The sequence below is a fragment of the Garra rufa genome, chromosome 8 (genome assembly GCF_049309525.1).
Source record: "Garra rufa chromosome 8, GarRuf1.0, whole genome shotgun sequence".
Lineage (NCBI taxonomy): Eukaryota > Metazoa > Chordata > Actinopteri > Cypriniformes > Cyprinidae > Garra > Garra rufa.
In genome coordinates, this window is record NC_133368.1 from 12,070,117 (window position 1) to 12,086,526 (window position 16,410).

The window sequence follows — 16,410 nt, forward strand, 5'->3', positions numbered from 1 at the left end:
TTTTTATACTTGACGGTTTTGCTAATTATTTCATCACAGAACTTGTATTATTTGTTGTTAATTATTTTTATTTCTTATGTAGAGCTAGTTTTGAACCTCACTAAATGTTGTTAGATATATGCTTACAATAAGAAAACTATTGGAATTACAGGGTTCGTACAAGGTGCTTAAAGTGATTGAAGTGCTTACATTTCACTTTTTGAAATTTAAAGCCTGAAAAACCCTTGAAAAACGCAAGAGGTACTTGAAAGGTGCTTGAAAAGGTTATTGAAAGACAATGTATCTATGAAATGTGTTAATATTTTTCAAAAAGCACATATCTTTTCACACAAAATTCATGAAATTCAATAAACATCTACCTGTTTCGCTTATTTCAGTTAATTTCATAAAACTAGTGAGCTAAGTCTGTAGTAGTACTAAACATGGCTCGTATAAACATGACTAAAGTTGTAATGATCGCTTGTAAGGATTTTAATAATTAAGAAGAACATAGTGATTGGTGAAACTGAGCTTTTTCAAACTCTGAATCATTTGAATGATTCACTGTTTCAACGCACTCCAATTGGATTGTGTATCGCAAATCATTTGTTTTATATTGGGACTTCAAATTTTGATTTAGATCGGAACTTTGTGTATCGTCAATCATTTGATTTAAATGAAATGATTTACGATCCAATAGTTTGAGATGTAAATGTTGTTTGTGTTTCAGGCTAAAGGGAAGGAGAGGCAGTGGCTGAGGAATCAGGCTCTGGGTGAGCTGGACGATGCTAAGATCATTGATGGCCTGACGGGAGAGAAAGCCATTTATAAACGCAGAGGAGAGCTGGAGCCAGAGGTGAGAGCTCATAAACACTCAATATTCATCACATAGAACAAACAAACATGAATACAAATTCTCTCGTTTTCAGTAAATAAACATGGTAAGGTTAAGTTGACATGAAATGAAAACTCACTTTAATCAGTAACATCAATCTGTTTTATTGATGTAACTGATTTTGAATGATTCATCTATGCAGTGTTATTATGGAATCATTTTTATTCAAAAATTGTCTTTTTCATTTTAATTTTAAAGTTGTAAATTTAACAGTTCCCACATGTCGTTCCAAACCCATAAGACCTTTGTTCATCTTCAGAACACAAATTAAGATATTTTTGATGAAATCTGAGAACTTTCTGACCCTGCATAGACAGCAATGCAGTTGAAACGTTCAAACAGCCCAGAAAGGTAGTAAAGACATTGTTAAAATAGTCCATGTGACATCAGTGATTCAATTAATAATTTATGAAGCTACGAGAATAATTTTTGTGCACAACGAAGGGAAAAAAAAAAAAGTATACTTGTAGCTTCATAAAATTATGGTTGAACCACTGATGTCACATGGACTACTTTAACAATGTCCTTACAACCTTTTTCTTTTTTATTGTGTAAAGGTGCTGTTTGTATTTTTTGGACCGTACTAAAGCATAAAAATACCATATGTTTGCAGGTATTTAGGAATTATGCAAAGTTCACACTTGTTTCTCTGAAAAACAATGATACAGCCAGTTATTCTACTTTGAAATGTGTTTTCCGTGTCGTAATGTCTGTTTTTGTTTTGGTCTGTGTAACTCCCACCATTTCCACTTTACCCAATAGTATTTTGACTCCCCGGGTTGCCAGTTTGTGGAAAACGCAGCTTATTGCAGCCATGGAATCCAGCGAACTAACTGGTTCAGAGACTGCAAATTTTACCCAATCTAAAAAGCCTCACATCCATCTAAAAAGCTGTTACCAGAGACATTTAAAAACGCAGATAAATCAACTTATCAATTTACAGTGTAAAACTCTAGTTGTGTGTCCACGATCTAGCAACCCGCCTGAATGTCGAGTCTGAGAAAGAGGAAGTGCAAAATACTTCTCTCTCCAATATTTTAAATTTGGACGGCAACTATAATCAAAATGTCATAATTCAGTCTTTCGGTGAAATGAGACGTCTTTTCAAATGACGTATGAAAGTCTTCAACAAACATTTTGTACACTTTTGACATCAAGTTTGCATTCAGATCTCTGTCCAGTCAACAACGGATTGAAGTGAAGTCCACCCCGTACCTTTTCTTTTCTGATAATCCATTTGTATCTCACAATACAGAAGAAAAGTTCTTCTACTTCCTTCTCACCGTTTTGTCTGAGGCAACAAAGGAAACAGTGACTTCTCAAGAGTTCAGATTAGAACATAATCACCAGTACAAACAAAAACAAAAAGAAATATGAGATGAAACAACGCTTTTTTGTCTCTATAGTGGTCACTATGGCTTTTTGATGATTGGTGTTTGTGTGTATGTAATGTAACGTTATTATTTATTAGCTATCCTGATGTTTGACTAACCTTTTTCTTCCTTCTATTCGCATTGTTTCTTCTGCTAGTAATCATGAATGCCAGTTTAGCAGACAGTCTCACATAATATTTACAGTTTCCCATAAGCCCTCATTTAAAATCTGCTTTCTGAATTGATTGTAATAACTTCAGTATATTATGTGGCTTCTGTATAATCCATTAAAAACCTCATTGACCGTAAAGCTGTTCAGGAGAGGAATGCAACACTGCAATTAAAGCAACCACATAGTAACTGTATTAAACGATTTTCCTAATTAAATATTTGTCTGGTCTTTTGAGTCTAGAAGTGTGGATGACTTATGTGTTTTTCCTCTGGTCTGGCTGCAGTTGGGTTCTCCTCAGCAGAAGCCGAAGCGTTTACGTCTGCTTGCGGACGTCTCTGGCAGCATGTACCGCTTTAATGGTGTGGACGGCCGTCTGGAGCGCTCTATGGAGGCCGTGTGTATGGTGATGGAGGCTCTGGAGAACTACGAGCACAAGTTTAAGGTGAGATTTGACAATCAGTCATTGGCTCTGCTCCAAGGCTCATTTTAAGACCAGTCTAAAGTAGTTGGAAGTTTGATATTTTAGATTCCTTCTACTTGCCAAATTCTGTAACACTTTATAACTACACACTATGAGTCATTAGTTAAGCATTAGTTAATTGGTAAATTTATAAAGCATTATTCCTACATTAATTTGTAAGCAGTTCATAAATACAGCTATAAATGCTCTATTCTTGTTTTATAAGCATCTGTGTAACATGTAATAATAATTGTATTTTCATACTTTATTAAGGATCATCACTATTTATGCCTTGTAAAGTGTTTACAAAGTCGTTCTCCTGTTCTGGCGATATCACTTTTAGCATAGTTTAGCATAGATCATTGAATCCTATGAGACTGATAGCATAGGAGAACGGCTGAATGGATTTCAAAACGGTAAAACTCAACTTATTAACACTTTACAAGCCATAAATAGTCCTCACTTTAGATGAGCTCACAAAAACCATTAACTGGCAGCTAGTAAATGTTTTATAACTGCCTGAATTGATTATGAGTTACAGCAGGAATATGTGTTATTAAAGCATTTATTAACACACTGACTAACTGTTAATATATGTCTGAATAATAAGATGTATAAATGTGCATTCAAATGGTTTATGAATCATTTACTAACACTTTCTAAATGATCTCCTTAACCACTTACAACTACTAACTAACCGGTTTGTAAATAATGTAATGCTTCATTTAGAAATGATTAACTGATCCTTAATAAAGTATGAAAATACAATTATTAAGCATATTATACAGATGCTTATAAAACAAGAATAAAGCATTTATAGCTGTGTTTATAAACTGCTTACAAATGTCTATTAATGTAGGAATAATGCTTTATAAATGATTAATTAACTATTTACCAATGCTTAACTAATGATTCGTAGTGTGTAGTTATTATAAAGTGTTACCCCAAATTCTAATGTACCATAACATTTTTTCTTCATGGAGATGGCAAACCCATAATGAATTTTTCCGACTTAAGAAAAGAAATGCATCCAAGATGGTGGACAAAGTGGTCACAAGTGGTTGTAAATATACATTACTGTTTTAAAAGAGTTTAGGGTCGGTATGATTTTTTAAAGTTTTTGCAAGAAGTGTCTAATATTCACCAAGGTTGCATTTATTGGATACAATATAAACAGATATATTGTGAAATATTATATTTGTTTTGTATTTAAATATATTTTAAAATGTTATTTATTCCTGTGATTAAATCTGAATTTTCTGCATCATTACTCCACTTTTCAGTGTCACATGATTCTTCAGAAATCATTCTAGTATGCTGATTTGAATTTATTATTTTTTTTAATAAACAAAGGTAATTCTTTTTGGAGAAATAAACTTGCAATTCTGAGGAATAAACTCTCAATTGAGAATTTTTCTTGAAAATTTGAGTTTATATTTCGCAATTCTGACTTTGTTTCTTAGAATTGCGTGATATAAACTTACAATTCTGAGAAATAAAGTCATAATTCAGAAAAATAAACTCACAATGCTAAGACAATGTCAAAATTGTGAGATAAATATTTGCAATTGTGACTTTTTTTTGCAAATGCAAGTTTATATAACAGTACTGAGTTTTTTCTCAGAATTGCGTGATATAAACTCGCAGTTTCGAGTTATAAAATTGCAATGCTGAGAAATAGTCAGAAGTGTGAGAAATATTCACAATTCTTTCTTGCATTTTTCCTGCAAATGTAAGTTTATATCTTGCAATTCTGACTTTGTTTCTTAGAATTGCATGATATAAATGTGCAATTCTGAGAAATAAAGTCAAAAACTCGCAATGCTAAGAAATAAAATCAGAATTGTGAAATAAATATTTGCAATTTTGACTTTTTTCTTGCAAATGCAAGTTTATAGCTCACAATTCTGACTTTTTTATCAGAATTGTGTGATATAAACTCGCAGTTGCTAGTTATAAAATTGCTGAGAAAAAAGTAAGAATTGCGTGATATAAACTCGCGATTGTGAGTTAAAAAGTCAGAAATTCATGATATAAAATCGCAATTCTGAGAAATAGTCAGAATTCCGAGATATAAACTCACACTTTTTTCTTGCAGCTGCAAGTTTATATCTCACAATGATTTCACAATTCTAATTTCAATTTTAGTTCTTAGAACTCACAAATTTTAGACATAAACCAAATTCTTTTTTCTCAGGATTGCATGATATAAACTTGCAATTCCGAGTTATAAAATCGCAATTCTGAGAAATAAACTTGCAATGCTAAGAAATTCTGACTTTTTTCTCAGAATTGCATGATATAAACTCACAATTCAGATTTTTTTTCTTGCAAATGCGAGTTTATATCTCACAATTTTGATTTTTTTTAAATAAAGTTGCAATTCTGAGAAATAGTCAACAAATGTGAGTTTATACCTCATAATTCTGACTTTGTTTCTCAGAATTGCGTGACATAAACTTGCATTTCTAATAAAAAGATCACAGTTCTAAAAAATAAACTCAAAATGCTAAGAAATAAAGTCAGAATTGTGAGATCAATATTGCAATATGGCAATTCTCACAATTCTGACTTTTTTCCTCTGAATTGCATGATATAAACTCGCAATTGCGAGTTATAAAGTGAGAATTGTGAGACAAACTCCTAATTCTAAGAAATAAACTCACTGTTCTGAATTTTTCTTGCAAATTCAACTTTATATCTCACAATTGAGTTTTTTTCTCAGAATTGCATGATATAAAATCGCAATTCTGAGAAATAAAGTTGCGATTCTGAGAAATAGTCAGAATTGCGAGATATAAACTCACAATTCAGATTTTTTTTCTTGCAAGTGCGAGTTTATATCTTGCAGTTTATAAGTTTTGAAGTTTAGAAGTTTACTTTTTTTCTTAGATTTGCATGATATAAACTCGCAATTGTGAGTTAAAATAGTCAAGATTGAGAGACATAAACTCAATTTTTTTCCTCAGGAAATACATTTGCAATTCTGACTTTTTTCTCGCAAATGCAAGTTTATATCTCGAAATTGTGTTAAAAAAGTGAGAAAAGTTTGTGAAAAGTTCTTTTTTTCTCAGAATTGCGTGATATAAATTCACAATTCTGAATATATCACGATTAAATAAAGAAATAAAAGTTGCAATTCTGAGAAATAGTCAGAATTGCGAGATATAAACTCACAATTGTGACTTTTTTCTTGTGAATGTGAGTTTATATCTCACAATTTTTACTTCTTTCTCAGAATTGCATGGTATAAACTCGCGATTGTATCTCAGAATTCTGAGAATTGCAAGATATAAACTCCCATTTGCGAGAAAAAACTTAGAACTGTGGGATAAAAAAAAAAGTTGCAATAACCTTTTTTATTTTTTATTCAGTGGCGGAAACAGGCTTCCATATTTATGGTTCTATTTGAATGTAGATGCTTTCTTGCTTAGACAGCAAGGTGGCTCACTGGATTCTGGGACATGGCCTTTTATTTGAAATAAATTCACGCCTCTGCTCAGTCAATCTAATTTTAATAACCATCTCATGTTAAGTTGCCCACAGAGTTCAAATATAGTCACAAGACGTTGATCTTCTCACCACTAACGCAATGAAAATAGCTAAATTTGTTTACAATAAACCTTCTCCAGGCAACACACTATGGAAACGGCCTTTCTGTTGACGTCCTCAAAGAGTGAAAGTCTTGGGCCAATCTGATGAGTAATAGGGATGTCCCCACCACACATGCTGACACACTGTTATGGAAGTTGCCATGGCTGTAAGAATGATGTAAACTATCGGTTGCCATGAAGACAGTCATGCTGGTTTAGGTTGATTGGTGGTTAGCAGCTCTCTGGGACACATCTGTCTCTCAGTCTCTCTCTTTTACTTGAGGTTCCTCTTTTTTTGCCTCCATCTCTGCGACTCTGTCCGTCTGAGCTGCTGGCAGATGCTTTGGAGGCAGTGAATCACAGCTCTTGTTGGGAGCTCTCGCAGATTTGTAGCACCCGCACAAAAGAAGATCTGTTATCTCCATCCCGGGTGAGTTTGGGGGAGGAAGACAGCGGAAGATATGCAGCTGTGGCTGTCAATGGCTCACATTATCCCGCTCTGCTATAATGTGCATCAACACTTTCAATGTGTGGGGTCAGATCTGAAGCTGGATGCTATAAACATAGATACTGTGTAATATTCATAAAACAGCTGGATCTGGTGCAATAATTTGGCTACCAACAGTGCATTGCTAACATATCGATATTGCTGAAATTGATATACGTTTTTGATCTTGTAAAATGAACCAGTAAGGATGATTTTTAACTCACTTATTTTCCAAGAAGTATACTAAAAACAAGTGTAAGTAATGCAGCTGCAATATAATAGCATTAAAAGGATAGTTCAGCCAAAAAGAAAAATTACGCCATGACTTACTTAGAAAATGTCCTGGCTCTTCCAAGCTTTTTTGAAAGGCTGTTGAGACTTTGAAGTCCAATGAAGTGCATCTATCCATCATAAAATTAGTCCACACAACTCCAGGGGGTTAAAAAAGGTCTTCTAAAGTGAATGAATGCATTTTTGTAAGAAAAATATCCATATTTAAAACTTTATAAACTGTAATCTCTAGCTTCCGCTAACTGTGGTACACACATAGCCTAAGTTCCGGTAAGAATATGCTAGTCTTGCGAGAACCAAGTTATGTTTACAACCAACAAAAACCTGTCTCCTCTTGGCTTATATCGAAATCGTCCTACATTGTTTTTTAAATATCCTCATTTTCTACTTCTAATTTATGACCAGTGTTTTGTTTTGCACTCTTCCCTGTGCTTCTGCGTTCATCACTGCTCACCAGAGCTTACGCTGCTACGCCTACATCCTACGTCATATTTGTCTCACACAAACACATCAGTTTGCTTCAGAGGGCATTGATTAACCCCCTGGAGCTGCGTGGAGCACTTTTTATGATGGATTGATGCACTTTTTTGGACTTCAAAATCTCAACAGCTGTTCACTGCCATTATAAAGCTGGGAAGACCCAGGACATTTTTTAATATAACTCATATACACCTAGGATGGCTTAAGGGTGAGTAAGGGTGTGTTTACACTTGTCATGTTTGGTTCAGTTAAAATGAACTCCTGTGCGATTGCTCTGTTAATGCGGTTCATTTGAGTAAGTGTGAGCGCTGCCATCCGAACCCTGGTGTGCACCAGACAAGCAGACCGAGACCGCTAAAAAGATGGGTCTTGGTCCACTTCCAAAACGAATTCTGGTGTGGTTCGAATTAAATACGAACGCAACATGGACCAAATGCTAAACTAATCAAAAACAGGAAGTAATGACAAGATGCGTCGCCATGCGACATGATTTCACGAAGGGAACAAGCGGTGTATCCAAAACATAAAAAGCACAGGGCAAACATGAAGCAATGAGGAGGTAAAGTGCCTTTTATGAGCACGCAACAATGAGCGTACTTAGTCCAGAACACGGTATTGCATGTATTCACCTTAAAGCGGCAATCAGCAGACCAGTCAGTGAATGTGTAGTTTGATGTCACACACCCGCAGCGCCGCTTTAAGTCTAACACACCTTTTCCTTTTGTTTGGAGTGTTCGGTAAGATCCATCATGAAATCTACGTCATTCAACCCGACCAATCAGGTTTTGAATGTATCACGATGCCTTTAGGTTTGGTATCTTTAGGTTCGCTTTCAAAAATACCAGTTTGAACGCTAAGCAGACCAGGACCAAATGTTTTCCTTTTCGGTCCAGACCAAATTAATCAAACAATTCGAACTACAAGTGTGAACACACTCCTAATCATCAGGTAATTGTAAATCTCTTTAAGACAGAGGTGTTTTAATAGCGTCTCTGATTTAGATCTCAATAGCAAAAAAAGTGATAGAAAGTTCAGTTAATTTTTTTGAATCAGCTCTTTAGAATTGGCTGTATCTATTCGCTGTATCTTCGCTCTGAAAAGCACAGTGTGCCCTGATTAGCCAGCTATTCAGTGTGTTGTGACTGGCTAAATGCCTCAACCGTGTGACGGAAATGTTACGTTCCTACCATGTTGTGATGCCGTGTCCCGACGCGACGAGACAAAACAATAAAACCTATTATAAATAAGGCATTTGTTGCATTCAGTAAGGACATAATTACTGATTATAATGACTCATATTGTCTTTTTACGCATTGCACCATGCCACGCAAGCACTACTCTACACTGCTCAAAACTCGCATTTGAATCGCCAGTAGCAAATCCTTTAAATATGAATACGTACTTACAGGCTGTGAGTCAGAAGCGCAAGACTATTCTTGCAAAGTTGGAATTGCCACACTTTATAGTGTGAACAGCCGCATTGTGACTACTCTTCCAGGTTCAGGAAACAGTCCTCCGTAAAATGGGCTGCACACACTTGAATATTTTCATTGTACTGTTTTGGAACAGTGTTGCAGATATAACATAACCACTGATTACGAGTTGTGTACTCACTTTGGAAAGCCAGAAAAGTACTTTTGCTTTCGCAACAAAACATACAGTGTCTCCACAACAAGATGGCGGCTGCAACAATACTACAGCGAGAATAAAAGTTATGCCTTCTTTCTTTGCATATGCATTTAGGCCGTGTTATGCAAATCTTTCCACACGTGGCGTAAATTTGTAGGGGCGTGTTCGTATGAGCCATTTCAGGATGGCGTGGCTTAGTCTTAACTTTTATAACGAATATCTCTTCGGGTTTGAGACTTGCAATTTTACAGATCTTTACAGATATTTTATGTACACCAACAGTAACACTCTAAAGACAAAGGAAAACATGAAATCGCATCATATGACCCCTTTGAAGTTTCTTATTCTTACAAAATCTGCATTTATTTGATCAAAAATGTACTAAAAACAGTAATATTGTGAAATATTATTACAATTAAAAAAAGTTTTCTATTTTGATATATATTTAAAAATATAATTTATTTCAGTGGTTCATTGCTGTATTTTCAGCATCATTACTCCAATCTTCAGTGTCAAATGATCCTTCAGAAATCATTCTGATATGTTGATTTGCTACTCAAGAAACATTTCTGATTATCAGGGTTGCAAACTAACATTTTGGTCAATACATTTTTTTTTTTTTAAATAAACATGCTGACCATTAATTTTGAACAGTAGTGTGTATATTTTAGCTGTATTGCCCAGCCCTAGTCATGGGTCTCAGTTACTGTAGAGTGTAATAGATGGTGACAAAGATGAATGAAGTGACAGTGATATGTGAGATGGTAAGCATGTTAATGTGTGTAAGTGTGTATGTGCGTGTGGGGGCCGCCAGACTTTATGGCCCCGTGTTAGTTGTCAAACGAGCTGTTTGCTCTTCCAGCTGGCCTGTCATATATCTGTTTCTCTGTTACACTTACATAATCTGTATTACATAAAAGTGCATCTGATAACTCATCCACCTGTGATCTAAAGGCAGGTGTGACACATTCTTTCTCATTTGTCCTTTGACCCACTAGTTACACATTCAAAGCCAAACCTTTGAGTATCAACATAGAGTCTGCTCCACACTGGTGCTTTTTCTAGAACCTTGCAAATACGGTAGACTTTCAATCCAATTCTGCAACCTTGCTGTACATCAGTGAGCTTCTTGATTAAGACTGAGACTAGTGTCCCCTTGATAGGACCAGCCAAAATATGCTGAAGACATATTGACGTAATGGAATTTGATGTATTTCAGATTGTCAGTGCCTTCAACTGCTGCATTGTTGGCAAAGACACTCACTCACTGTTGAGCTGAACAAAAGCGTATTATGAAACTGACTATTCTTGTAACTCATAACATCAACTCTGTGTCTGCCATCCACATTGTGTTATGTAATTATATCTCATTTACATCAGCATCACATCACAAGAGTTTTGTGACTTGGATGTAAATGCTGTCTGTGGAAAAAATCTACTTTTATGTGAGATTCTGATTGAATATTCTAAAATGTCTTAGTTTTCTGTATAATGGATTCCGGACTGAAAATGATGTGCTGTTATTTAAGAGTTTTATCTAATATAGTGGTTTGTGTCTCATTTGTCTTGTGCATTTTTGACACATCTCAGATAACTACAATGACAAAAATATCCTAAGGTACACTTCTTCTAATCGTTTCCTGAAGACTGTGTATTTCTGTGTTAGGCATATTGTTGTTTGACTTGTTATTTTCTTAGCAGCGTGGACTAACCCTTCTCCTCCTTCCTGTTGTTTTCCTCTGTAGTATGACATTATGGGGCACTCTGGAGATGGATTTGACATAGATCTGGTCAGATGTGACAAAGTGCCTAAGAACAACAAGGAGAGGCTGAAGGTTTTACAGGTACAGTAATGTTTCTGTAATGCAGGGGTGACCTCATTTCCCTTTTTTGTTTTGAAAACTATGCTCTTATGAATTCACTTGTGCTGACGTAGTAGCCAGCATTTCTCCTAGAATTCCTCCTATTGTCTTATGTGACCACATCAGGAAGAAAGTCAAGCATAAATTCTCAGACATGAGACTGTAGGGATGGTCTCTGGGATTCACTGACGCACAACTGCAGCCAGATTGGGGCCTTCGAAAAAATATAATTTGAACTATTAGCAAATTTATGACTGTCAAATGATATGACTTGCCTTAAAGGGATAGTTCACCCAAAAATTAAAATTATAGGTTTGTAACAATATCATCAATATCATGATATCGCAATAGCAAAACAGTCTCTGTATTATCGTGGTCACATGACAATATGAAACTTCTGGGCAAAAAGTGTAGTCTTTAAAATGTATTTAAACTTCTTATTCTAACATAAAAGTTGTGTTTTTGGCCATTATGCATTGACGCAGTATCTGTCAAACAAACGCGCAATCAAGTCTGTTTTCAGTGTGCATTTCAAAGCGAAGCACACACATTGTTGAGGCGTTTAGCTCCTAATCCGGTGTTTTCCGTGCCTCAGAATGTCTCAGTTCCCAATGAATGAATGCAGTGAATTTGTTTATTGCATATACCGTGAGTTTAGTGCGTGTTTTGGGACGCAACAGTCACCTGTTATGCTTTATTTTCATGGCAGATGATTACAGCATTTCACTAGATTTGTAGTGAGACATATTTTTGTAAGCCTGTTTTTTACTAAAGCTGGAGTTTTCCTTTCCAAAATAAAAGCTCTACTGCTGTTTCCGTCAAAATAAAAGCTTAAAAGTGTAGTATGAATTGCTGAAAGCTAGCGGTTTACATGGGTAATGTTACCGCAGTGCAAATTCAAAATATCTCTTTCAAATGTAGAAATTAGGATAGAAGTAGTGTAATTTCCCTACTGTAGTGTAAAGCAAAAATAATATACCTATCAAATATTAATTTTCATTTATTTTGTTGTTATTATTATTATATTCTAATTTGTTTGGCTTCCTAAAACACCAGTGTGGATGTAATTTAGACTAAGACAGTATATCACAAATAAAAAAAGGGTTGAGTCCTCTTTAAGGTTCAGGTACACGTCAATTAACTTTTTTCTGACTTAAGTTTTCTTAGTCAAGAACATGGCTTGCAGCTCTTAATTATGAACTCTCAAAGTGCATTAGATAGAATAATTGAACTTTAAAATGTAAAAAAAAAAAAACTTCATATTCTGATATTATCGTATCGTGAGATTTTGATATCATTACATTCCTAGAAAATTACCCCATGATTTACTCACCCTCAAACCATTGTATCATATATGACTTTCTTCTTTCAGACAAATACTGAAAATCTGAGTTATATTTAAAAATGTCCTGGCTCTTCCAAGATTTATAATGGCAATGAACTGGTGTTGCGATTTTGAAGCCAATAAAAGTGCATTCATCTACCATAAAAAGTGCTCCACACGACTCCAGGGGGTTAATAAAGGCCTTCTGAAGTGTATCGATGTATTTTTGTAACAAAAATATCCAACTTTATAAACTGTAATCTCTATTTTACGCTAACTGTTGTACACGTGTTCACGAGAGAGTGGCGTTTCAGCGAGTGACGTAGAACGTAGGCATAGCATAAGCTCTGGTAAGAATAAGCTAGTCTCACAAGAACCAACTTTTGTTCTTGATGTCGAAAACCTCCAACATTTTTCTTTACAAATCCTCGTTTTGTACTTCTAATTTGTGACCAGTGTTTTGTTTTTCTCTCTGTGTTTTGTTTTCGCATTTGTCACTTCCACGTTCATCCACTAGAACACAACTCTCTTGTGATTGTGCATATTCAAATGCATTGCTTCACTTCAGAAGGCCTTTATTAACCCCCCAGAGCTGTGTGGAGCACTTTTTATGATGGATGGATGCACTTTATTGGACTTCAAAATCTTAACAACCATTCACTGCTATTGTGAAGCTCGAAAAAGCCAGGACATTTTTTGATATAACTTTAATTGTATTTGTCTGAAAAAGGAAAGTCATATACACCTAGAGTGGCTTGAGGGTGAGTAAATCATGGGGTAATTTTCATTTTTGGGTGAACTATCCCAAGCCAAAAGCCAAAAGCACACTACAAGATTGTAGATCTAGTATTAAAATGTAAAATAGTCTGTGATTGAAATTTTCTACTTAGTGTAACATACTTAACATACTAAGAATTATTCTTTAGTACTTCTTAAGATAATCTTAGGAACATGTAAGTGTACTCAAATGTGCTATTTCTATGGAACTGCACTTATTTCACCAGGGAAAAACTAGGCATGTTGTGTTCTAGGCATTTTGACAATGAATTAGAGCAAAAAAAATAGTTCAAATTGCTTCTGTGAGTTAAGCATCCATTGTACATGATGTTAGCAAAATCAGGTTGCACACATACTATCCTGATGACAAAATTGTTCACGTGGCCTCTACACATACCCTAGAGTGCATGTAAACTACTCTCCAACAGCTATTTTGGCTCTGTAACCCATGAATCTGTGCAAAAATGACTTCAAACCCTTCCTCCATGTTGTTCAGAATCAACTTCCATGTGCGAGCTATGTGGCGCTTAACTCCCCACAGGAAGTGCATTAAAAACAAACTGTTTAGCATATGTTCTTTTTAGTCCTCTGAATATGCATTATAACCTCTTCTTCCACTGTCCTAGACCATGCATGCCCACTCGCAGTTCTGCATGAGCGGAGACTACACGCTGGAGGGCACCGAACACGCCGTGAATGTGCTGGCAAACGAAGAAGCCGACGAGCATTTCGTCATCGTGCTGAGCGATGCCAACCTGGAGCGCTACGGGATCAGCCCTGACCGGTTCGCACATGCCCTCACCAGTAACCCGCAGGTCAATGCCTTCGCCATCTTCATCGGTTCTCTAGGAGACCAAGCAGACAGGTGAGGTTAATGTCCCACAGCAGGTCGCGTGTTAAACGTTACATGCTTGGTTAAAGGTTAAGCCTGGATTAGACGGGCTGTGGCATTTCAGCAAAGTTGGTTTCTAAAGTTCACTCAAAAGGGCCATTTCAGTGCTAATTGCAGTGCAAAGTCTCACATGTTCAGCACTATAAAGCATAATGAGTTTGAAATGTAATTAGCATTCCCTTTCTGTCATCACTTTGCTGTGGCCTGTGATTTGTACGGCCATTCTCCAATAAAAGATGAGAGTCCATAGACTCATGTACAGCTCTCTTTAGTGCATTGTTCGTGTGACTTGGTGGATTTTGTGGGTCTTGACTCACATAAGCAGAGTTGAAAACATGCGGAAGGCGCCACCGTGGTGGTCGGACACGTCCCATATAGGCTGTCTTTTCATGGCCTCCGTGATTTAAAGAGCAGTCCTCTCTGAACATGTGCCTTCTTTTTAAAGGGACTAAATGACAGCAATGAATGATTAGTGAGGAAGGAGGGGCGGCAGCTAAGTGAAAGGACATGGGCGGCACTTTGCTTTCAGCCCCTCTTAACCGACAGGCTTTTCCCAAGACCCCGTGTCTTATCAAAGCCCCCACTGTGAATGACAGCCATTGTCCCTCCAATGGAGGAGTAGGAACTGCGGAGGAAAAGCTCATTTGCATTGCTAATGTTTGATGTGGGGGCTCTTTTCTCTCTGTCCGACATCCAGGCTCCAGAGGACTCTGCCGGCCGGACGATCTTTTGTCGCTATGGACACCAAGCAGATTCCTCAAATCCTTCAGCAGATTTTCACATCCACCATGCTGTCCAATGCCTAAGACAACTCCATTTGGGCCAACTGCACTGAACTTGACACGTCACTTATGACCTGTCTGTCCTTGATAAATAGACGTCAAAAGGGGCACTGCTTTGTGCATGGACTATACTGCATACAAATCCATAGTAATTCTGTGATGTATCAGGACTGAGCTATATGAGTCTAGATGATTTGCACAAAGTACATAAAGTGTTATGGAAAATTACTGATTTTTTTAATTTTGGCAATAGTTGTTTTAACATATACTATAAACTGTTAAGATAATCACACATTTGCCTAAATGTCTATACATGCTGTGTTAAGACTATTTTTGAGGTGAGTGCATTGATTTGATTGTGTGTTTAACAGTGGTGGGCGATATAGTCAAATATATATATATATATATATATATATATATGATGCATTTTTTGATTATATTGAGTGTATCTCAAAATGTACTGTATGTATATGCTCTGAAATTGTTTAAAAGAATAATTATTTTAACCAAACAACTGGCAATTTAAAATACGTAAGGTTGGAACTAAATTGGAACTCAAGGTATATACAATAAAAAAATGTAATATTAAAATGATATTATTATAAGTATTATATACTATAATTAGTACTGTCAATCGATAAAAAATAAAATTAACTAAATCACTTTTTTCTGAAATTCATCCCACATTAAAGTTTTTAAATATACTTTTATATTGCAAAAATTTAATTTCATAATTGTAAAAACAACATAAGGACAGTGTATTTTTCAAATTTGTTAATTGTTTTTCTCATGACTGAAGGTAAGTATCACTGATACCAATATTACTGATGTCTCTAGGAAATTGTTCTTTTTTCCTAATATTTAACCATTGACTATAGCATATAACATTATAGTATAATTGAGAGCTATCAATTGTAACATTTATTAGATTGAAAACCTGAATCAGAATTAAAAAAAAATTTAACATTTACACTAGTGCGTTTTTGTTTTAAAATGCATACATTTTGCTATGGTTATGCCTGCTGTTTACACTACTCCAGCATTTTTGAACCTTAAAAACAGACCTTTGAAAATGCTGCAGACCCCATTTTAGTTTGAAAACTCAGGGGTTGTGTTTTAGTGTAAATGGAACAAAACAAAGACTTTTGAAAATGCTGCAGATTCCGTTTTAGTTTGAAAACTCTGGGGTTGCATTTTAGTGTTAACGGAGGCTTTCGAAAATGCTGCAGACCGCATTTTAGTTTAAAAACTTTAGGGTTGCGTTTTAGTGTAAACGGACCAAAACGGAGATTTTCGAAAGCGATGCAGACACCATTCAGACATCATTCTGACACTCAAGTTTAGTGTAAGCAGACCAAAATTGAGACTCTCAAAAATGCTGGAGACCCCTTTTAGTTTGAAAACTCTGGTGTTG

The 16,410-nt window shown here is 35.7% G+C and overlaps 1 protein-coding gene across 1 annotated transcript in view; it reads left to right on the forward strand.

The window, feature by feature from the left end:
• The window catches only part of vwa8 (von Willebrand factor A domain containing 8), a 135,757-nt gene extending 119,791 nt beyond the window's left edge, over nucleotides 1-15,966 (forward strand). The window contains exons 41-45 of the mRNA XM_073845801.1: nucleotides 710-835; nucleotides 2,703-2,861; nucleotides 11,105-11,203; nucleotides 13,949-14,187; nucleotides 14,912-15,966. Coding sequence (XP_073701902.1) covers nucleotides 710-835; nucleotides 2,703-2,861; nucleotides 11,105-11,203; nucleotides 13,949-14,187; nucleotides 14,912-15,020 — 732 coding nt within the window. The 3' untranslated portion in view covers nucleotides 15,021-15,966. The remainder of the gene's footprint in view (nucleotides 1-709; nucleotides 836-2,702; nucleotides 2,862-11,104; nucleotides 11,204-13,948; nucleotides 14,188-14,911) is intronic.
• The last annotated feature ends 444 nt before the right edge of the window (nucleotides 15,967-16,410 follow it).